Source organism: Nilaparvata lugens, chromosome 6, assembly GCF_014356525.2.
Source record: "Nilaparvata lugens isolate BPH chromosome 6, ASM1435652v1, whole genome shotgun sequence".
In the NCBI taxonomy this organism is placed as follows: domain Eukaryota; kingdom Metazoa; phylum Arthropoda; class Insecta; order Hemiptera; family Delphacidae; genus Nilaparvata; species Nilaparvata lugens.
In genome coordinates this window covers 28711811-28729148 of record NC_052509.1, presented here as the reverse complement: position 1 = coordinate 28729148, position 17338 = coordinate 28711811, and the positions used below count along the sequence as shown (strand labels likewise).

The 17338-nt window shown below is 31.7% G+C and overlaps 1 protein-coding gene across 2 annotated transcripts in view; it reads left to right on the top strand.

The window, feature by feature from the left end:
* Positions 1-17338, top strand: part of LOC111053695 (AP-3 complex subunit delta-1) — a 98540-nt gene that overhangs the window by 41308 nt on the left and 39894 nt on the right. For both annotated transcript variants that reach the window (XM_039430612.1, XM_039430613.1), the window contains exons 16-21: positions 11207-11306; positions 11888-12041; positions 12422-12582; positions 14052-14192; positions 14986-15123; positions 15739-15915. In XM_039430612.1, the coding sequence (XP_039286546.1) occupies positions 11207-11306; positions 11888-12041; positions 12422-12582; positions 14052-14192; positions 14986-15123; positions 15739-15915 (871 nt within the window). The remainder of the gene's footprint in view (positions 1-11206; positions 11307-11887; positions 12042-12421; positions 12583-14051; positions 14193-14985; positions 15124-15738; positions 15916-17338) is intronic.

Here is a 17338-nt window from a genome sequence, read left to right as displayed (position 1 = left end):
ATCCAATTAAAGTCTATTATTTAACTACACGTTACCTCTAGCATTTGCTAGTCAGCAATGTTAAATAGTTATTATTTCCAAAAAAGTAGAAGTCATACAGAACCAATAAAGTTGATAATAAGAGTTCGATGCTGTTGGGTTGAATATAATTTTAAAAATCCCTCAAGTATAAACCATCAAAACTCATTTTATTAGCTTCATGTCACTTGCTGTTTTCTTCAAAACTACCTGAATTGAAACCGTTAGCAGGAACGATCAGAAAAAGAAGATATTATTATGAATAACATGAAATAAACACATCAAGATGTACTGAAAAAATGAATATATTTCTTAGATTAGTCCATCTCTTTCTTCTGTAGGCTACTACATCATACATGAATTATATCCTTGGAATATTATTCATAGTTGATTTTCTTTGTCATCCTCTACTTCTGGCTGGTACACCACTAGGCCTGAAATCAAAAAGTTATAATTTATTATTCATTATAAAAAAACTTTGCAAAGTGAATTCTGAAATTGATTGTTTGTAATCTGTATAAGTTTTCAATTATATTTCTTGGCAAGGAACCCCCAATAATGAAAAGTAATATCATATGAGAAATTCCAACAATCAGTTGAATTATTATTAGCATCAATCTCCATGTAGGAATTGGTATTAATCAGTGTGTCCCAAGGTCAAAAGAACTTGTTGGTGAACAACATTTATTTTTGGATAGGTACCTGAACAATTCATTAATTTCTGTGGTCAGTAGGCCTACTCTCGACCGTTTGGTTTATTTGACTCTTTAAAAATGTACTGCATAAAGTAATTATTGGTTCTATATTTAGAGAAACAAGTTTAATGAAACAAATGGAAATATAATCAATTATTTGCTTGATCTGAAATGATGATTATCTACAACATTATAAGTAGAACTAAGTGATTTGAAAATGAATACCAAACTGTAAAAACATAAATCTCTCTAAAAACAATGTAGGTATTTCATCCATGAATTCAATTATAAATTTTAAAAGGTGGAATCACTGTCATTTAAGCTATTATTCAGTGTTTTTTACCAGCACTTGCTGGTTGAATTTTTGAAGTCATCTATTCATAGTTCTAATGTATGGTCATTTATAAAGTTCAACATTCACTCAAGATCAAGATGAACAGTTGAGAAGAGTGTTTAAAAAACAACGTATTCACTCATCATTCAGGGAATAGAGCTGTTCATAATATTTGGGATTTCCTCCATAATGAAATAATTTATGTAACAAAAGCTAATAATGTGATAACATTGAATCAATAATCTGATGTTAAAATGTTATCACATTATTAGCTTTTGTTACATAAATTATTTCTTTATGGAAGGAATCCCAAATATTATGAACAGCTCTATTCCCTGAATGATAAGTGAATACATTGTTCTTTGAACACTCTTCTCAACTGTCCATCTTGATATCATGTGGTTTCACGTAGTTTCGAAGTATTAAAATTTCCTGTAAGCTATTAATGATTTTGTAATTCAGTCAGTTTTTCAATTATTTTAGTCACATACCATATTTATGTCTTACTATTTGAATATCTAACATCAAATCGATAATAAAACATCGTGGATAAACTTTTTGAAAAATGGGAAACTGTATAAAATGACATCACCCACATATAGTTTAAAAAATGTGTGGAATTTGATCTTACCTAACTAACTTATTCTATCTATGGGTTCCAAAGAATTTTTCCATCCTGGTCAACAAAAATGAATTCATATGCATTTCCTTTGAGCACATTCTCTTCAATATTTTGTTTGTAAATGGTACCTGAAAAAAGAAACATATTTAATTTTTCAACATATATCCATTTTGGAGATAAAGTGAAGTTAATCATCAATGATAATACATAGTTTGGACTTAGAATAAATTAGAAGTAAACTGGGCCTCAATAAACTATTTACATTAGATAGACTATACATACTATAAGTATATACCCTACTTACATTTATAGCACATAACAGAAAAAACTTTAAAGTTTTATAATGAAAATTAAAACAGGAGACACACGACATAGATAGATATAAAACACTGAAAAACTTACATTACACTCTCTGCTCGGTCGAGAAAAGGGACACAGTTCCTCGAAAATTTCTGATTATAATGTAAGTTTTTTAGTGTTTTTAATCCATCTATGTTGTGTGTCTCCTGTTTTAATTTTTACTATTTACATTGATATACCTGGCATCACGCAATATATCGATGGAAAGAGCATGAATAAGTTTTTCAAATACATTACTATTTAAGTTTTAAATGAGTTTGGTAGCAATGGTCAACCAGAAAAATATACCTATTTTATCTTTTTTCAATGGCAGTCTTTCAATATTCAATTACAGTGACTCTGATGAAGTTATTTCTATAACAATCTATGTACTAATTCTGTTTCCAAGTGAATTTGAATTAATTAAAAGAAGATTAATTCATAGATAGGTACCAAAGACAAAGTAAATGTTCTAATAGTCAGGTTAGTTTTGTTATTGTATTGATAAACTATGGGTTTACAATATTTTGAGGTGCAACAAGGATAATGGAAGTTTAGGACTTGGAATGTAATGGAATACTTCAAAGTCAAATGATGATGTTATTTTCAATAAATCTGTTTGTGAAAACTACTAGCTGCATTATAAAAAATGTATTTTGTGATTAGGCCAACTCAATGGAAGTGTAAAAGATTGTTAGCATGAAATGCTATCTTATCTTATCATGTAATGCAAAATGTTATCTTGGTTGAATAATGTTTTGAATCTGATCATTTAATGTTAATCTAATCAATCATGTTTGAATGAGTTTAAATCTAAATAGTTGATTAGATTTCTTTCTTTCTTGTGATAATTCTCTACCATACACAAACTGGCTAGTCTAGGCTATACATTATTATTAAACACTAGAAATTATAATTTAAATAAATAAATAAACTTTCGTCAACTTCTAACTTCTTGAAAAATGAAAAAGATAGCAATTTAGACCTAGAGACTAGGTTATTAAAAGCCTACTACAGAAGGCTACCTGAATAAAAATTGTTATCATGCTGGTAGGCTACTTATAAAAATTATATCAAATTGTGTAGATCTAGCCCACTTTATTATGAGAAATTTAAGTCTACTTACTTGAATCCTCTATCACATCAGCAATTTTTAACCATATTCTATTTTTCGAATAGATAATTCGTTGTGCAGGTCTGGAAAGTACAAAACTTTGAACTGTCGCATCAAATTTATAACGAATTTCACGCCTTTCTGTAGTAAATCCATTTTCAATTTCTCTTGTAAAAATTATAAGAATAAAGAAACCAATAGAAATATTTTATACCTCAATTTTCTACTGCAAATTAATTTCACAGTAGGCTATAATAGTAATCCGAAATCTGACAACCAACAGCAAAATAATATCAAAACAAACCATACAACAATATTAAAGATTGAGGTTAAAAAGAACATGGCGTCTGATCCAGAGAAAGATTATTCTGCCGGTGTCACGTGATCAGAGCAGAAAAATATTTCCAAGCTGTCTGTTCCCGTCGACAGAATCCCGAAATTAGTTCTTTTTTGACAAAACGGTTCACGAGCAGTGATCGGTCGAAGCAAAATAGCATTGTGTTGATAGGCCTTAAAATGAACGGCAAAATGAACGACAGTTCGTCTCTGATTTGAACAGTTCTTTTTTTCTGCTCAACTTTCTGCCGATGGGTGAACACTCCCATAAGAACCAATGTTAATTTAAAGTGAATTCTGTCGTCTGCCCGTTACGAAAACACGGCTTAACAGGGAACTGCAGATGCGGCTGTCTTAGTAGACCCCTTTCCGTCTTCCACGGTTCTGGTTGGTCTCTTCTTTATTTAAAGAACTATAACTTTAAATATTATTTAACTATAAAAAAATAATATTGAATGAAAAAGACTAAGAAATTGTCAAAAAAACCACTGATTTATTGATAATTAGAAAGACCGGTTTCGGTTATTACACCATTGTCAATCTCTGATAAACTAAAACTAAATACAAGAGCAGCAGAATTTATACTAGTAGGCGAGTACTGCTATTGGTCGAGGGCATGAACTCCTGCCATTGGCCTAGCTAGACAGTCTCCTCCCCCTCAACGGTGTGACAAAATGGCGGCTTAAGCAACAGAATCGCCATGATAATAAAATTTACTTTTAGTACAAAATAAGAACCAAGAAAACAAATGTGAAAGATAATAAAACAAATATGTAAATGGAAAAACTATTGACTAATGTATGCCTACATGTTTATGATAAAACTAAATTCGTAGTGTTGTACTGGTTGAAATGAATCTGGTCATTTAAACTATACTGGGGATTTTCCTTAATTACTCTTGTTATTTCTAAAGCCTCTAGAATATTCAAAGATCTGCCTTTGTTATTAACATGCAGAAACTCAACATTCTCCTTAACTGTGAACTTGTGATTATTTGTTATCAAATGTTCTGCAAAGTTAGATTCCCCATTTTGTTTATTCCAATCTCTGATGTGTTCTTTAATTCTACTTTTGAAACTTCTACCAGTCTGACCCACGTAACAAGCATTACAATCATCACATTTAAGTTTGTACACCCCGCTTTTATCCCAAATATCAATTTTGTCTTTACTCCAGCTAAATAGACTATTTAAAATCGGTTTGGTCTTGAAAGCAACATGAAATCCATTCCTCCTCAATTCCCTACCTATCTTATCAGATACAAGGCCTAAATATGGGATTGTTATCCAAGTCTTCTCCTCACAGTTTGAGCCTACAAAGCTAGAATTGATTGAAATTTGTCTATTAATTTTACTCAATAATCTGTCCACCATACTTCCTTCATACCCATTTGTGACAGCTATCTGTTTAATTTTAGTGATCTCAATATCAAAATCATGATTGCTCATAGGTATTGTTAGTGCTCTATAGACCATGCTATTGAAAGCAGCAAGTTTATGAGAAATAGGATGACAAGAATGAAGAGGAATGATAACATCAGTATGGGTTGGTTTTCTGAAAATAGAAAACTTGTGAAAACCAGTGCTATGATCTATTCTTAAATCTAGAAAATTCAATACACAATCCTGTTCTACCTCTACAGTGAATTTTATACTCTGATGTAATCCATTCAGATAGGAAAGAAAATTGTCTAGTTGTCTGTTACTTCCTTTCCATAAGCAAATAATATCATCAACATATCGAAACCAGTAAACAATTTTATCTTTGAAATGACTATTTTCAATTATTCTACTTTCTAACTTATCCATAAATAATTCAGCTAGGAGTGGTGAGAGGGGTGACCCCATTGCCAACCCCTCTCTTTGTTCAAAAAATCTATTGTTAAATCTGAAATAATTATGCTGAGTGCATAACTTCATCAATCCTATCAGTTCTTCTCTGAGTGTATGATCATTTATAGAGGCTTTCATTATTTCCTCAGCTCTTTCAAGACTTTCTCCCACCGGAATGTTAGTGAATAAATTAGTAACATCAAATGACACAAGTTTATAGGATGATAGAACAGGAATATGTTTTATATTGTTGACCAACTCCAATGAATTTTTAATACTAAACTTTGGTTGAAAACCTGTTAATGGCCGAAAGGTGCTATTCAGTTTGCGAGCTAATTTAGAGCAGGGGGAATTAACAAAAGATACCACTGGTCTTATAGGAACATTAGTTTTGTGTAATTTAGGTTGACCGAAAAGTCTAGGTGGATATGGATTCATAACTGTTAGATACTTAGTTTCTTTCTTGTTAAATAATTTGGTGGTGATGTTCAACTTATTTCTAATCAAGCTATTGATTTTTTGACCTTGAGAGGTTGTGAATGAAAGTACTACATAATTTCGCTCCTGGGTTTTGGAAGATTTTGTGTTATAAATAGTCACGGATAAGTACAAATTTTGTGTTTATTTCATTATTAATTGTTTCTTGATCAAGTTTTATCATTTTGTTTTAGATTTTAATTCTTAATTCTTTTTTAATAAGCCAAACACCGTTTAGAGGTTAGTTTGAGGTTAGGTTTTCGAGATTTAAAAATAAACATAGATAGTTTACTTGACTAAAATTATAACCAAATTAAAATCCTATCATTTATAAATCAATTATTATCATTGCAAGTAATATAATTTCTTAGATAGGAAGATGAGCTCAAGTAGAACACCGAAGGTTAATAATAGAAATGTAAACATAGCGGGAGTACTTACGCGTCCCCAAAACCAAAATTCAAAAACGCCAAAACCAAAAACCCCAGTTCTTCAAACTACTTTAGCCGAAAAAGTTGCTCAACTACAAAGTAGCCACACTAATTTAAAAAACCAATTAGAAGTAACTCTAAAAACGTCTGAGGAAGAAAGGTTAGGGATGGTAGAAGAAATTAAATCTTTGGAACTGATTATAAAATTACAAGATGAAGACCATAAAAAAGAAATACTAAATCTAAAAAATCAATGTAGTCTAATGTCGGAGGAAATAAAGAAACTAAAATCTAAATTTGATAATACTAAATGTATGATAGAACCTCCGTCCAAATGCAAAAAAATAGAATCTAACCTAAATGATGGGAAATGCTCTGAAAATGGTCGAAATTAAACGTACAGTGAGGTTTTGAAGACAGCAACCAAAAATATAGCTGAGGGAAAAAAAGATAGGAAAGGGAGAGTTCTGCCACTGACGTCCAGTCATGGACGTGATTGCAGTGATCTCCTTGATAAAAGATTGAAAAATAAATTTGATGTCCAATGTTTTTTCAAGCCAAGTGCATCAATTAATGCAGTTGTAGAGTCAGCTAGGGAACAAACTAAAGACTTTGATGAAAATGACTATCTAATTGTACTGGGTGGCTCAAATAATATAAATGAACCTAACTTGAATCATCTTCCTCAAGTAACAGAAAAAATCAAGGAAATTGTGCCACTCAGCAAAAAAACAAACTTAATAATAAGTACTATTCCTAATAGGTTTGATAGGCCAGAATTAAATGAAGCAATCAATTCGACAAACAAATCAACAGCCTAAAAAATAAGAATTCTAAACAACTGGGGATTTGTTTTCTAAATGAAAGGCTGAAAAGACATAACTTCACTAATCATGGGTTGCATCTAAATCGATCTGGCAAAGTAATCTTTTGTAATAGATTGGCAGAGCTGATTGAAAGCCGTTTGCAATCCTCTGGTTTAAAAACAGTCAAAAAAACAAATAACGATTTTTTAGTAAATTGGCTCAAAACAGGGAAAGGGAAATAGCTACAAATGCTAGAGATAGAGTAGCACAAGATGGTAAGGTTTTTAGTATTTATCATCAAAATATTCAGTATCTTCGCAACAAAATTGACAGATTAGAAGTATTTCTTAAACAGGAGGATCCTGACATTGTTATTTTCACAGAGCATGGCTTAAAAATAAAGGAAATAAATCAAGTTAGGATTCCAGGCTATTCACTGAGATCAGAATTTTGTAGAATAGCTCATAGAAGTGGTGGTGTATGTATATTCACTAGCAATGCTAAACATACCCAAACTTATGAACTGGATTTTGTTAAGAGATTTTCTGTTGAGATGGATTTAGAGGTGACGGGACTAAGGTTAAAAATTGATGATCGATTTGAGGTAGCAGTGTTAGGTATCTATAGGTCACCAAATGGAGACTGGCAAAAATTTTGTGAGCTGCTCCATACACTTTTGGAAATTACAACCGCTCGTTTCACAAATGTTATAGTAGTAGGAGATTTCAATACCGATTTTGCCAGGCAGGATAAAATGACAGAGGATATTAGAGATATTATTAATATGAATAAATTAGAAATTAAGGTCCACGAATATACAAGAGTAACTCGAACTTCACAGACAATTATTGATAATATCCTCACAAATATAGAAGGTTGTAATGTCAGGTTAGGTAGCTCAGATCTATCAGATCATAACTATCAAATTTTAGATGTTAAGTTGGTATATTAACTGTGCCATCTTTGTATGTATATGAAGTTGTAATGCATGTGAAAACGAGTGGTGTGATCCAGAATTCAGATGTTCATGAGTATAATACGCGAAACAGAGCAGATTATCATATAATGGGTCACAATAGTAGATTATTTGAACAAAACCCAGATTATATTGGTAGGAGATTTTATAACAAGCTACCTCAAATCTTGAAAAGTAATGATGATTTGAAGATTTTCAAAAAACAAATTAAAAAATATTTAGTTGATAGAGCTTTTTATAGTGTACAAGAATTCCTTTCAAACCTAAACTAGGTTGAACTACTTAGTGTTAGAATTATTATGTAATAACATGACTTGTCTTATACTCCATTACTGGAGTCTTTAGGACGTAATCCTAAAAAAAAAAAAATTTTGGTGGTGGGATTGGAGTTAATCTCAATAAAATTGTTATCTGCAATGAAATGGTTTACCTTACTTAGATATTCGTCCTTATCCATTATTACTGTAGTGCATCCTTTGTCAGCTTTCAAAATCATCAGGTCATTGGTTTTCATCTTCTTCTTCAAATTCTTCATGATGTCTGCCGTTTTTGTGATCTCTGGTCGAAGTTCCCTTGTCTTTTCTTGAAGAATTATGTCAGCACATCTGTTAGTTAGTATTTTGTTCTTTGAGGCTTCCCAATTGCTATCAATGCTGCATGCTAGTCGTTCGAGTTGTTGGTTATCTAAATAGCTATGACTACTGTATTTGTTACCTCTTCCTAGTAACTCTGTCTCTGAGGATGAAAATTGGACTTGTGAGAAATTAGCTACCCTATCAGCAAACTTGTGTTGATGTTGAATGATAGGCCTATTATTTAGTGTCGGATGTTGATCTTTGAGAAGTTTCTGCAGTTTTTTGTTTTGAGTGACTGTTTTCTCACTCAATCTCCTAAAAAGTTGTTCCCTACATTTGTTGTCTAGGAAATCCCACTCAGCCTTGTGTAGTTTACTTGCCAGTTGTATGTGGAGAATATAAATGTAGAAAGATAAGCTATCCCTTATTTTATACCAGTGACTGATCTCCTTCTTAATCCAAAATTTCTGGGCGGTTTTATGCTCTTCTGTGCAATAGTAGAAGTGTTGTTGGTTGCTATTGCCACATACTTCGGTATAACCTTCAGTTTCAAGCATTGTCTATTGAAGAAAATGTTCCTTTCTGCTACTCCATACTTGAGTTTCAATTTAAAATATAACTTCAATTGTTCAGCTTGACTTGCTAGTTTCACTTTTTGTGTAGTTGAGAAGTTGATATTGTGGTAATTATTCATATTGAATGAAAAAAAAAAACACACAGGTATCTAACAGTTATGAATCCATATCCACCTAGACTTTTCGGTCAACCAAAATTACACAAAACTAATGTTCCTATAAGACCAGTGGTATCTTTTGTTAATTCCCCCTGCTCTAAATTAGCTCACAAACTGAATAGCACCTTTCGGTCATTAACAGGTTTTCAACCAAAGTTTAGTATTAAAAATTCATTGGAGTTGGTCAACAATATAAAACATATTCCTGTTCTATCATCCTATAAACTTGTGTCATTTGATGTTACTAATTTATTCACTAACATTCCGGTGGGAGAAAGTCTTGAAAGAGCTGAGGAAATAATGAAAGCCTCTATAAATGATCATACACTCAGAGAAGAACTGATAGGATTGATGAAGTTATGCACTCAGCATAATTATTTCAGATTTAACAATAGATTTTTTGAACAAAGAGAGGGGTTGGCAATGGGGTCACCCCTCTCACCACTCCTAGCTGAATTATTTATGGATAAGTTAGAAAGTAGAATAATTGAAAATAGTCATTTCAAAGATAAAATTGTTTACTGGTTCCGATATGTTGATGATATTATTTGCTTATGGAAAGGAAGTAACAGACAACTAGACAATTTTCTTTCCTATCTGAATGGATTACATCAGAGTATAAAATTCACTGTAGAGGTAGAACAGGATTGTGTATTGAATTTTCTAGATTTAAGAATAGATCATAGCACTGGTTTTCACAAGTTTTCTATTTTCAGAAAACCAACCCATACTGATGTTATCATTCCTCTTCATTCATGTCATCCTATTTCTCATAAACTTGCTGCTTTCAATAGCATGGTCTATAGAGCACTAACAATACCTATGAGCAATCATGATTTTGATATTGAGATCACTAAAATTAAACAGATAGCTGTCACAAATGGGTATGAAGGAAGTATGGTGGACAGATTATTGAGTAAAATTAATAGACAAATTTCAATCAATTCTAGCTTGTAAGCTCGAACTGTGAGGAGAAGACTTGGATAACAATCCCATATTTAGGCCTTGTATCTGATAAGATAGGTAGGGAATTGAGGAGGAATGGATTTCATGTTGCTTTCAAGACCAAACCGATTTTAAATAGTCTATTTAGCTGGAGTAAAGACAAAATTGATATTTGGGATAAAAGCGGGGTGTACAAACTTAAATGTGATGATTGTAATGCTTGTTACGTGGGTCAGACTGGTAGAAGTTTCAAAAGTAGAATTAAAGAACACATCAGAGATTGGAATAAACAAAATGGGGAATCTAACTTTGCAGAACATTTGATAACAAATAATCACAAGTTCACAGTTAAGGAGAATGTTGAGTTTCTGCATGTTAATAACAAAGGCAGATCTTTGAATATTCTAGAGGCTTTAGAAATAACAAGAGTAATTAAGGAAAATCCCCAGTATAGTTTAAATGACCAGATTCATTTCAACCAGTACAACACTACGAATTTAGTTTTATCATAAACATGTAAGCATACATTAGTCAATAGTTTTTCCATTTACATATTTGTTTTATTATCTTTCACATTTGTTTTCTTGGTTCTTATTTTGTACTAAAAGTAAATTTTATTATCATGGCGATTCTGTTGCTTAAGCCGCCATTTTGTCACACCGTTGAGGGGGAGGAGACTGTCTAGCTAGGCCAATGGCAGGAGTTCATGCCCTCGACCAATAGCAGTACTCGCCTACTAGTGTAAATTCTGCTGCTCTTGTATTTAGTTTTAGTTTATCAGAGATTGACAATGGTGTAATAACCGAAACCGGTCTTTCTAATTATCAATAAATCAGTGTTTTTTTGACAATTTCTTAGTCTTTTTCATTCAATATGAATAATTACCACAATATCAACTTCTCAACTACACAAAAAGGGAAAAAATAATATATTGAAAATACTTGATTTGTAAATGTTTCAATTTCTCTTTCAGACCACTAAGAGACGAAGAAAAACTACCTGTGATTGAACATAGACTTCCAGTTGAGAATAGTAACAACAAATCTAAACATTCCAAGAAGAAAAAAAAGAAGGTTGGTAGTAAATGTTATTGTAATTTAGATCTTGGTTATTCTAAAAATGTTAACTAACCTGTGTAACTAACCTCGATGTAAATCACAATCAACTTCTCGCAGATATCATTTAATCGTTAGTTGGTGATAAAATATTAGTAACAATAATACTAATGGTATTTACTATATACTATTGTTCTAAATTAGTACCATTGTTCCACAAACTCTTTTATTTAAATGAATAATTTCGATATCTAGACATAGTGCATTCAGTATTCATTCAAAGGTCATAGTGCATTCAATATTTATTCCATTCAGCTATTTCTTCAACAATAATGTTAGTTATTCGACTTGTAAGGTAAACGGAAAATATAGTATTTATTTTTCTACTTACTATACATGCTACAGTTGTTGTAGTATAATCTGTAATACGAGAATGTAGTATGCTTTCTATTTTATTTAGATAAGTTCTTTTAGCATTAAATTTTATCTTTCTTTTTATTTTGTACTTTTAAATAGAATTTATCAGTTGAACTGACTATCAAGAATGTTGTTCTATTTGATTGATTGATTGATTTCTTTCACTATTTCTATTTCTTCAGGAAGCCACCGTAGAAAGAAATTCTAGTGATTACCAAGAAGTGCCGTTTTGGTCGAAACCTGTCAAGGAGAAAAAATCATCAAAGTCGAAAAAAAGTAAAAAGTCTAGTGAAAATGAAGACAAGCCAAAGAAACATAAGCATTTTTCCAGTAAAAGTGAGTATTCTATGAATAGTTTTCCCATCAACATATTTTTATCTACTATAATTGTTCAATTCCCTGTCTGTTCTTAATTTCATTCCAATTTGGGACATAAAAATCAGACATCAACCCAAAATTATATATTCGGTGTTTAGTCGAATAACCTGTCTAGAATATCTAAGGTAAAGGATACGTAATTACCGTAAAGCGATGTAAATTTCATATCAGTGATTTACGCTTGATAATGCTCACAAAAGGTAAATTAATTATTACTGACAGTTTGAAAGGCGTAATTATAAGTTTAATAATTTACTTTTGCACGCACTGAATATAATTTGAGCATTGTAGAACATTGTTTCTCTACCTTGATTCAGATTGTTTATCAATTTTTGCAGCTAAAAAAGAAAAGCGATCAAAATCCAACGTAGATGAACTAGTAAAATTGAAAGATGGCTACGAGGAGGCCATGGGAATTTCGACACCTTCGAAAGAGATGCTCTGTCTGTCCTCTGCGTCTCCCGCTAATCGCCTCGCCAGTGATAAAGTATTGACTGTGGTGAGTTTAATAAAATGTCATTAACATTGTTAATTCTAAATCTTTATTGATTATTCTTATCAGATTAATTATCTTTCAGTTTAGTTGTTGAATAGGGTCATAATTAATTAGTGGGGTGTTTTGGTGATTAAACTGTACTGGACAGTCGGGCCAAAACTTGTGTTGGATAAGACATCGGTTTCCTTTTATATAAATCATGGGTAGCCCTGTATAAATTTATCCCAACATAACTGATTCTAATATGAGAAGGGAAAATATAATAACTAGAAAACATTTTGGCTAACTGAGAAATATGTAATAGGCAATACTTCAAGCATATTACAGAGCTCGAACATGACAAACACTAAAACCTTATCATACTAATAATAAAGAAACACCATACCAAAAATCCAGAATTATCGTTAATGCATGAAAAATCATACTATGTGCTCGGAAGGTTAGTTTGAAAGACATCTTATAAATTAGGAATTACAGAAAAATTACCAAGAGAAACAAGAACTCATAGCATATTTTGCTTTCACTGAGTTTACATCTACTACAAAATTAATATAAGTTTCAAGAAGTTGGCAGAAATAAAACTTTGAAATAAATTTATCAAAGGACATTATTACGAGCACATTTTAAGAGACCAGCTCATGGCAGAAGAGAAAGCAAGTCCCAAAACGGAAAACGGATATGCAAAAAAATTAGTTTTGCATTGCCAACTGCACCAAATAAAACACATATTTTAGAGTTTAATTAATTTAGGTTAGTTCTAAGTCATTGCTGTATATAATTTTAAGATTTGATAATTAATTTATATTTCTCAAATGTATTTTAATAATTTATTAAACCAAAATGGATCTTTTCCAAATAACTAATGAATGGATATCGAATATCGATGTTTGAAGAAAAGATCGATGTTCGATATTTTGTGTTCGATTAAAATCGATCTACATTAACAGCGCCCAATTTGAAATTCTAAAAGTGTCAAAGTATTTTAATATTGTAAAATTACATTAGTTGTGATCTTTAACTGAGAAGATTTGACTATCCCTAGCAGGGAAGCTACCGTCTATAGAAGTGATAAGTTTTCCTTTCTTTACCATTTTTTTTTTCAATTTACCCTATTGTTTACCTTCAACTTTTACTATTTTTGTAAAGTTCAAAAAACCTATCGAGCTTATTGGACCATATCGAATCATCACCATCTGATGATTTAACTTCCTTTCTAAAAGAGTTATTTTAGCCCTTCAGAATTAAAATATTCAATTTAGAAACATTATAAACATAATCTCAAGCAAGTTGTTAGGTTATAACTGACAAACTCATTAAAACCAATTTGACAAGTTACCAATCAAATGCGAATATTCCTAGACAATGATGTTATGTAATGAAATTGATTAAAATTGAAAATTAAATTGAACATTTATTATTATATAAAAATCGATATATTTTGAAATGATAATGTTCAATATTTTTATTTTTAGGAGTATGAAGTTAGATCGGAGAATGAACAGAAGCAAGGACGGGCTGTGGTCTCGTTAATGATAATTAATCACAGCATGAATCCTGTCAAAGATATTGAAATGTGTGTTTCCGAATCTGCTGATATTCATCTTTTAGATTCTGTAAGTTTCTCTTCATTTTTGTCAGTGTTTCCATAGTTAATTTTTTGTTCCTCCTAACAATTGATTTTGAAAATAATTCAAATGCCAGTCGAGATGTGTTTCTTCAGTAGTGTATTAATATGTCGATGGTGATAATTTGTTTCCATTTTTATATATTTATATTTTATTAAAATTTATGAATTCAGGGCTACTAACTTTCTTGTATTTATAAATTATAATATAAATATTTATATTTGAAATTTATTTTTAAAACCTGACGATGATCACCGAAACTAGTAGTTATAATTTGTATTATTATTCTATTATTTTATTAATTTCAAAGGGTACTATAATTCTATTTTATAGATTTATATTTTAATTTATTCAGATAAACTGAAAAATTGTTATTGCCGTACAAGCTTCAAGCTATTGAACAGCTTGTGTTGTTTTCATTGGTGCTAGCTTTCTTCTATCAGTAAGTTTAATTCAGTCTAATACTAATATGAGTTGAATGATGTAAACACAAGTAATACCTTTTATTTGATCTCCAATCATTTCCAAGAATAGTGTTTTCTTGTTCAGTTTTTTTGCTGTCTTGTGAAATTGTTTTCAGTGGAGTAATTTACTTATTTATATACTCCGCACTTCATTAATTTCAATCTAGATTCTCTCAGTATTCTGTTGTTAATTAGAGGGTGAGAATCCATAACTAGGAATTATGTGGTTTAGAAGGGACCTAGTATACAACCTAGTTTCAAATCAATATCCTTATTTTTCATCTTATATCGCCCATTTCTATTCTTTTCATTTCTAGAACGGCTCACGTACAATGAGCCTCCCATTAGGAATTACGTTGAGACCCGGTGGATATGAACAGTGCCTAGTAAATATTCAAGTTATGAATATAACTACAGCTCAGAAATTACGAGGAACAATTTCTTATATTCAACAGGTAAGTTCAAAGCTATTCAATTCTACTTTTTTCATTCTCATTTCAGAAGGTATTTTGTACTCTCCTGTGTGCAATTCCATTGGTACATTGAGGAATCTAGAGAGGTGACGGAAATTAGAATATTATAATTTGAAAAATTTTGAAGCCCCTCAGATATCAATACAAGCTCACGATACTGAATTTGTGTAGTCGTTAGAATTGAACCTGAGAAAAAAATCATCTCTCAATTTTCATCGCTCACTAATGGAATAACGCATATTACAATCACTTTATTCAACATATTTTGAACAAGTGTCTAGAAGCGTAGGAATATGAAATTCTATATATTTAAAAAAAAAGTTTGTTTAAAGATGTTTCCAATCATACAAGAGTCCGATTTTTTGTTAAACTGGTTCTTTTCAGAATATTTCCTTACTGTTTTACATGAATTTATCTTATAGTACAATAACAACGTTATATTTGGAAATAAATTTACTAGCAACATAACAGTCACAGAATAACATAACAGAATGTCTTGATCCCGCATTCTCTACAAAATCCACCCACATTTCATAATATCTTCGATTTTTTGGGGGGAAATGTTAATACAGTATTTGTATTGTATGACGTTTGCAGGGTGACGACGGTTCGTCGCAAGATAAGATGGACTTTTGGTTGAGGGTGAACGTGTCGGCGTTCCTGTCGACTGTGATCAGCAACTCGGATGCCTACTCTGACCTCCTCTCCAGCGGCCAACTTGTCCATTCTGCAAACCTAAACCTTAGGCCTGTCGTCAATAAAGATTTCCCTCAGGTAACAACCTCACAATCGACTTGCTACACAAACTGGTACCATATTATATTTGTCTATTCATTTAAAAAACAATCTCTATTTGTCATACATTTTCCATGAGCTGAGCTGTATCTCCACATGTCAGTATCAGAGTTCATGTCCGGTTCAGTAATATTCTTGCCATGAATTGTATTGTGCTATTTCCACCCAGACCTGAGCGAGTATGAATAGTATCCCAATACAACTCATGGGAAGAATAATTTCACTAAACCGGACACGTAGGCCTACCCTGAAACTGAATGCAGCTTTAATTGCATTATTCCACTTTAATTCAATAGTTCAGTGCATTCATGCATTGTTGCTATTTTTCTCGTCATTACATAGTGTTTGTTACATCACCAGCGTAATAATAAGAAGCTTGAATATCAAAGTACCCTTTTATTAACTTTATTTTATTTCTCAACATTTTTCTAATTTTTCGATGTAATATTTTGATTTTGAATTTTCATCTAATCCTTACTAGTCCAGGCAACGAATGCTCAAATTAAGGTATAGAGGGAAAAGTTTGTAACTTGGAACACAATTTTCAACTCCACAGCTCTTTTAAGGATAGTAAGAGGATTAACATATCAAAATTCCTCACCCCTACCCCCTGTGCTAAAGGGGTGGGGGTTGTTTGAAAGTACCATTTTTTCGCATAATATCTCGGAAACTGTGCATCTTATGAACATTTTTATTCTGTGCAAAATTGAAGATTACAAAGTTACAAACAAGTTTTGACGTTTACATTTTTTCCACATCTCTCATAGTTTCTGAGATATCCGCTCTTGAAGGTGAGACATTTTTTGAAAAAACACTTGTGCCTCCAATTTTTTCATCTTTTCGGCCTTATATTTTTTGAACGATTGATGAAAAAAATCCTTGCTGATTATGATCTGATAGAGCATCAAATTATCTTCAGTTTGATGTATATTTTCACTATTTAAAGCATTTCCCTACGACTGTTGCAGCTTTTTTAGCAGAGTGAAATTTTGTTTAGAGTGAAATTTTCTGTTCAGCAACAAACAATAGAACCGTTGACAATGAAATTTGGAGGAAATGTTTGAACACAATTTTCGACTTTGCAGCTTTGTTGAGACTAGTTTGGAGGTGAGCATATCAACAATGCCAACCCCTACAACATCATGTGCTGAAGGGATTAGGGTGGTTTGAAAGTTGCATTTTCCACCTATTACTCACATGCTTATATCTTGGTGATGCAGGCTAGCCCTACATGGATACATATCATGTGAGCACGGTTGTCAAGGTGACTGTTTTGGCAACAAACTGTTTATCTTCTATATCTATACTTATAAAATTCTTATCTCACTGACTCACTGATCACGATTTCTGGAAAAATACAGGATGGATTGCAACAAAACTTGGAATATAGCTTCCTCATACG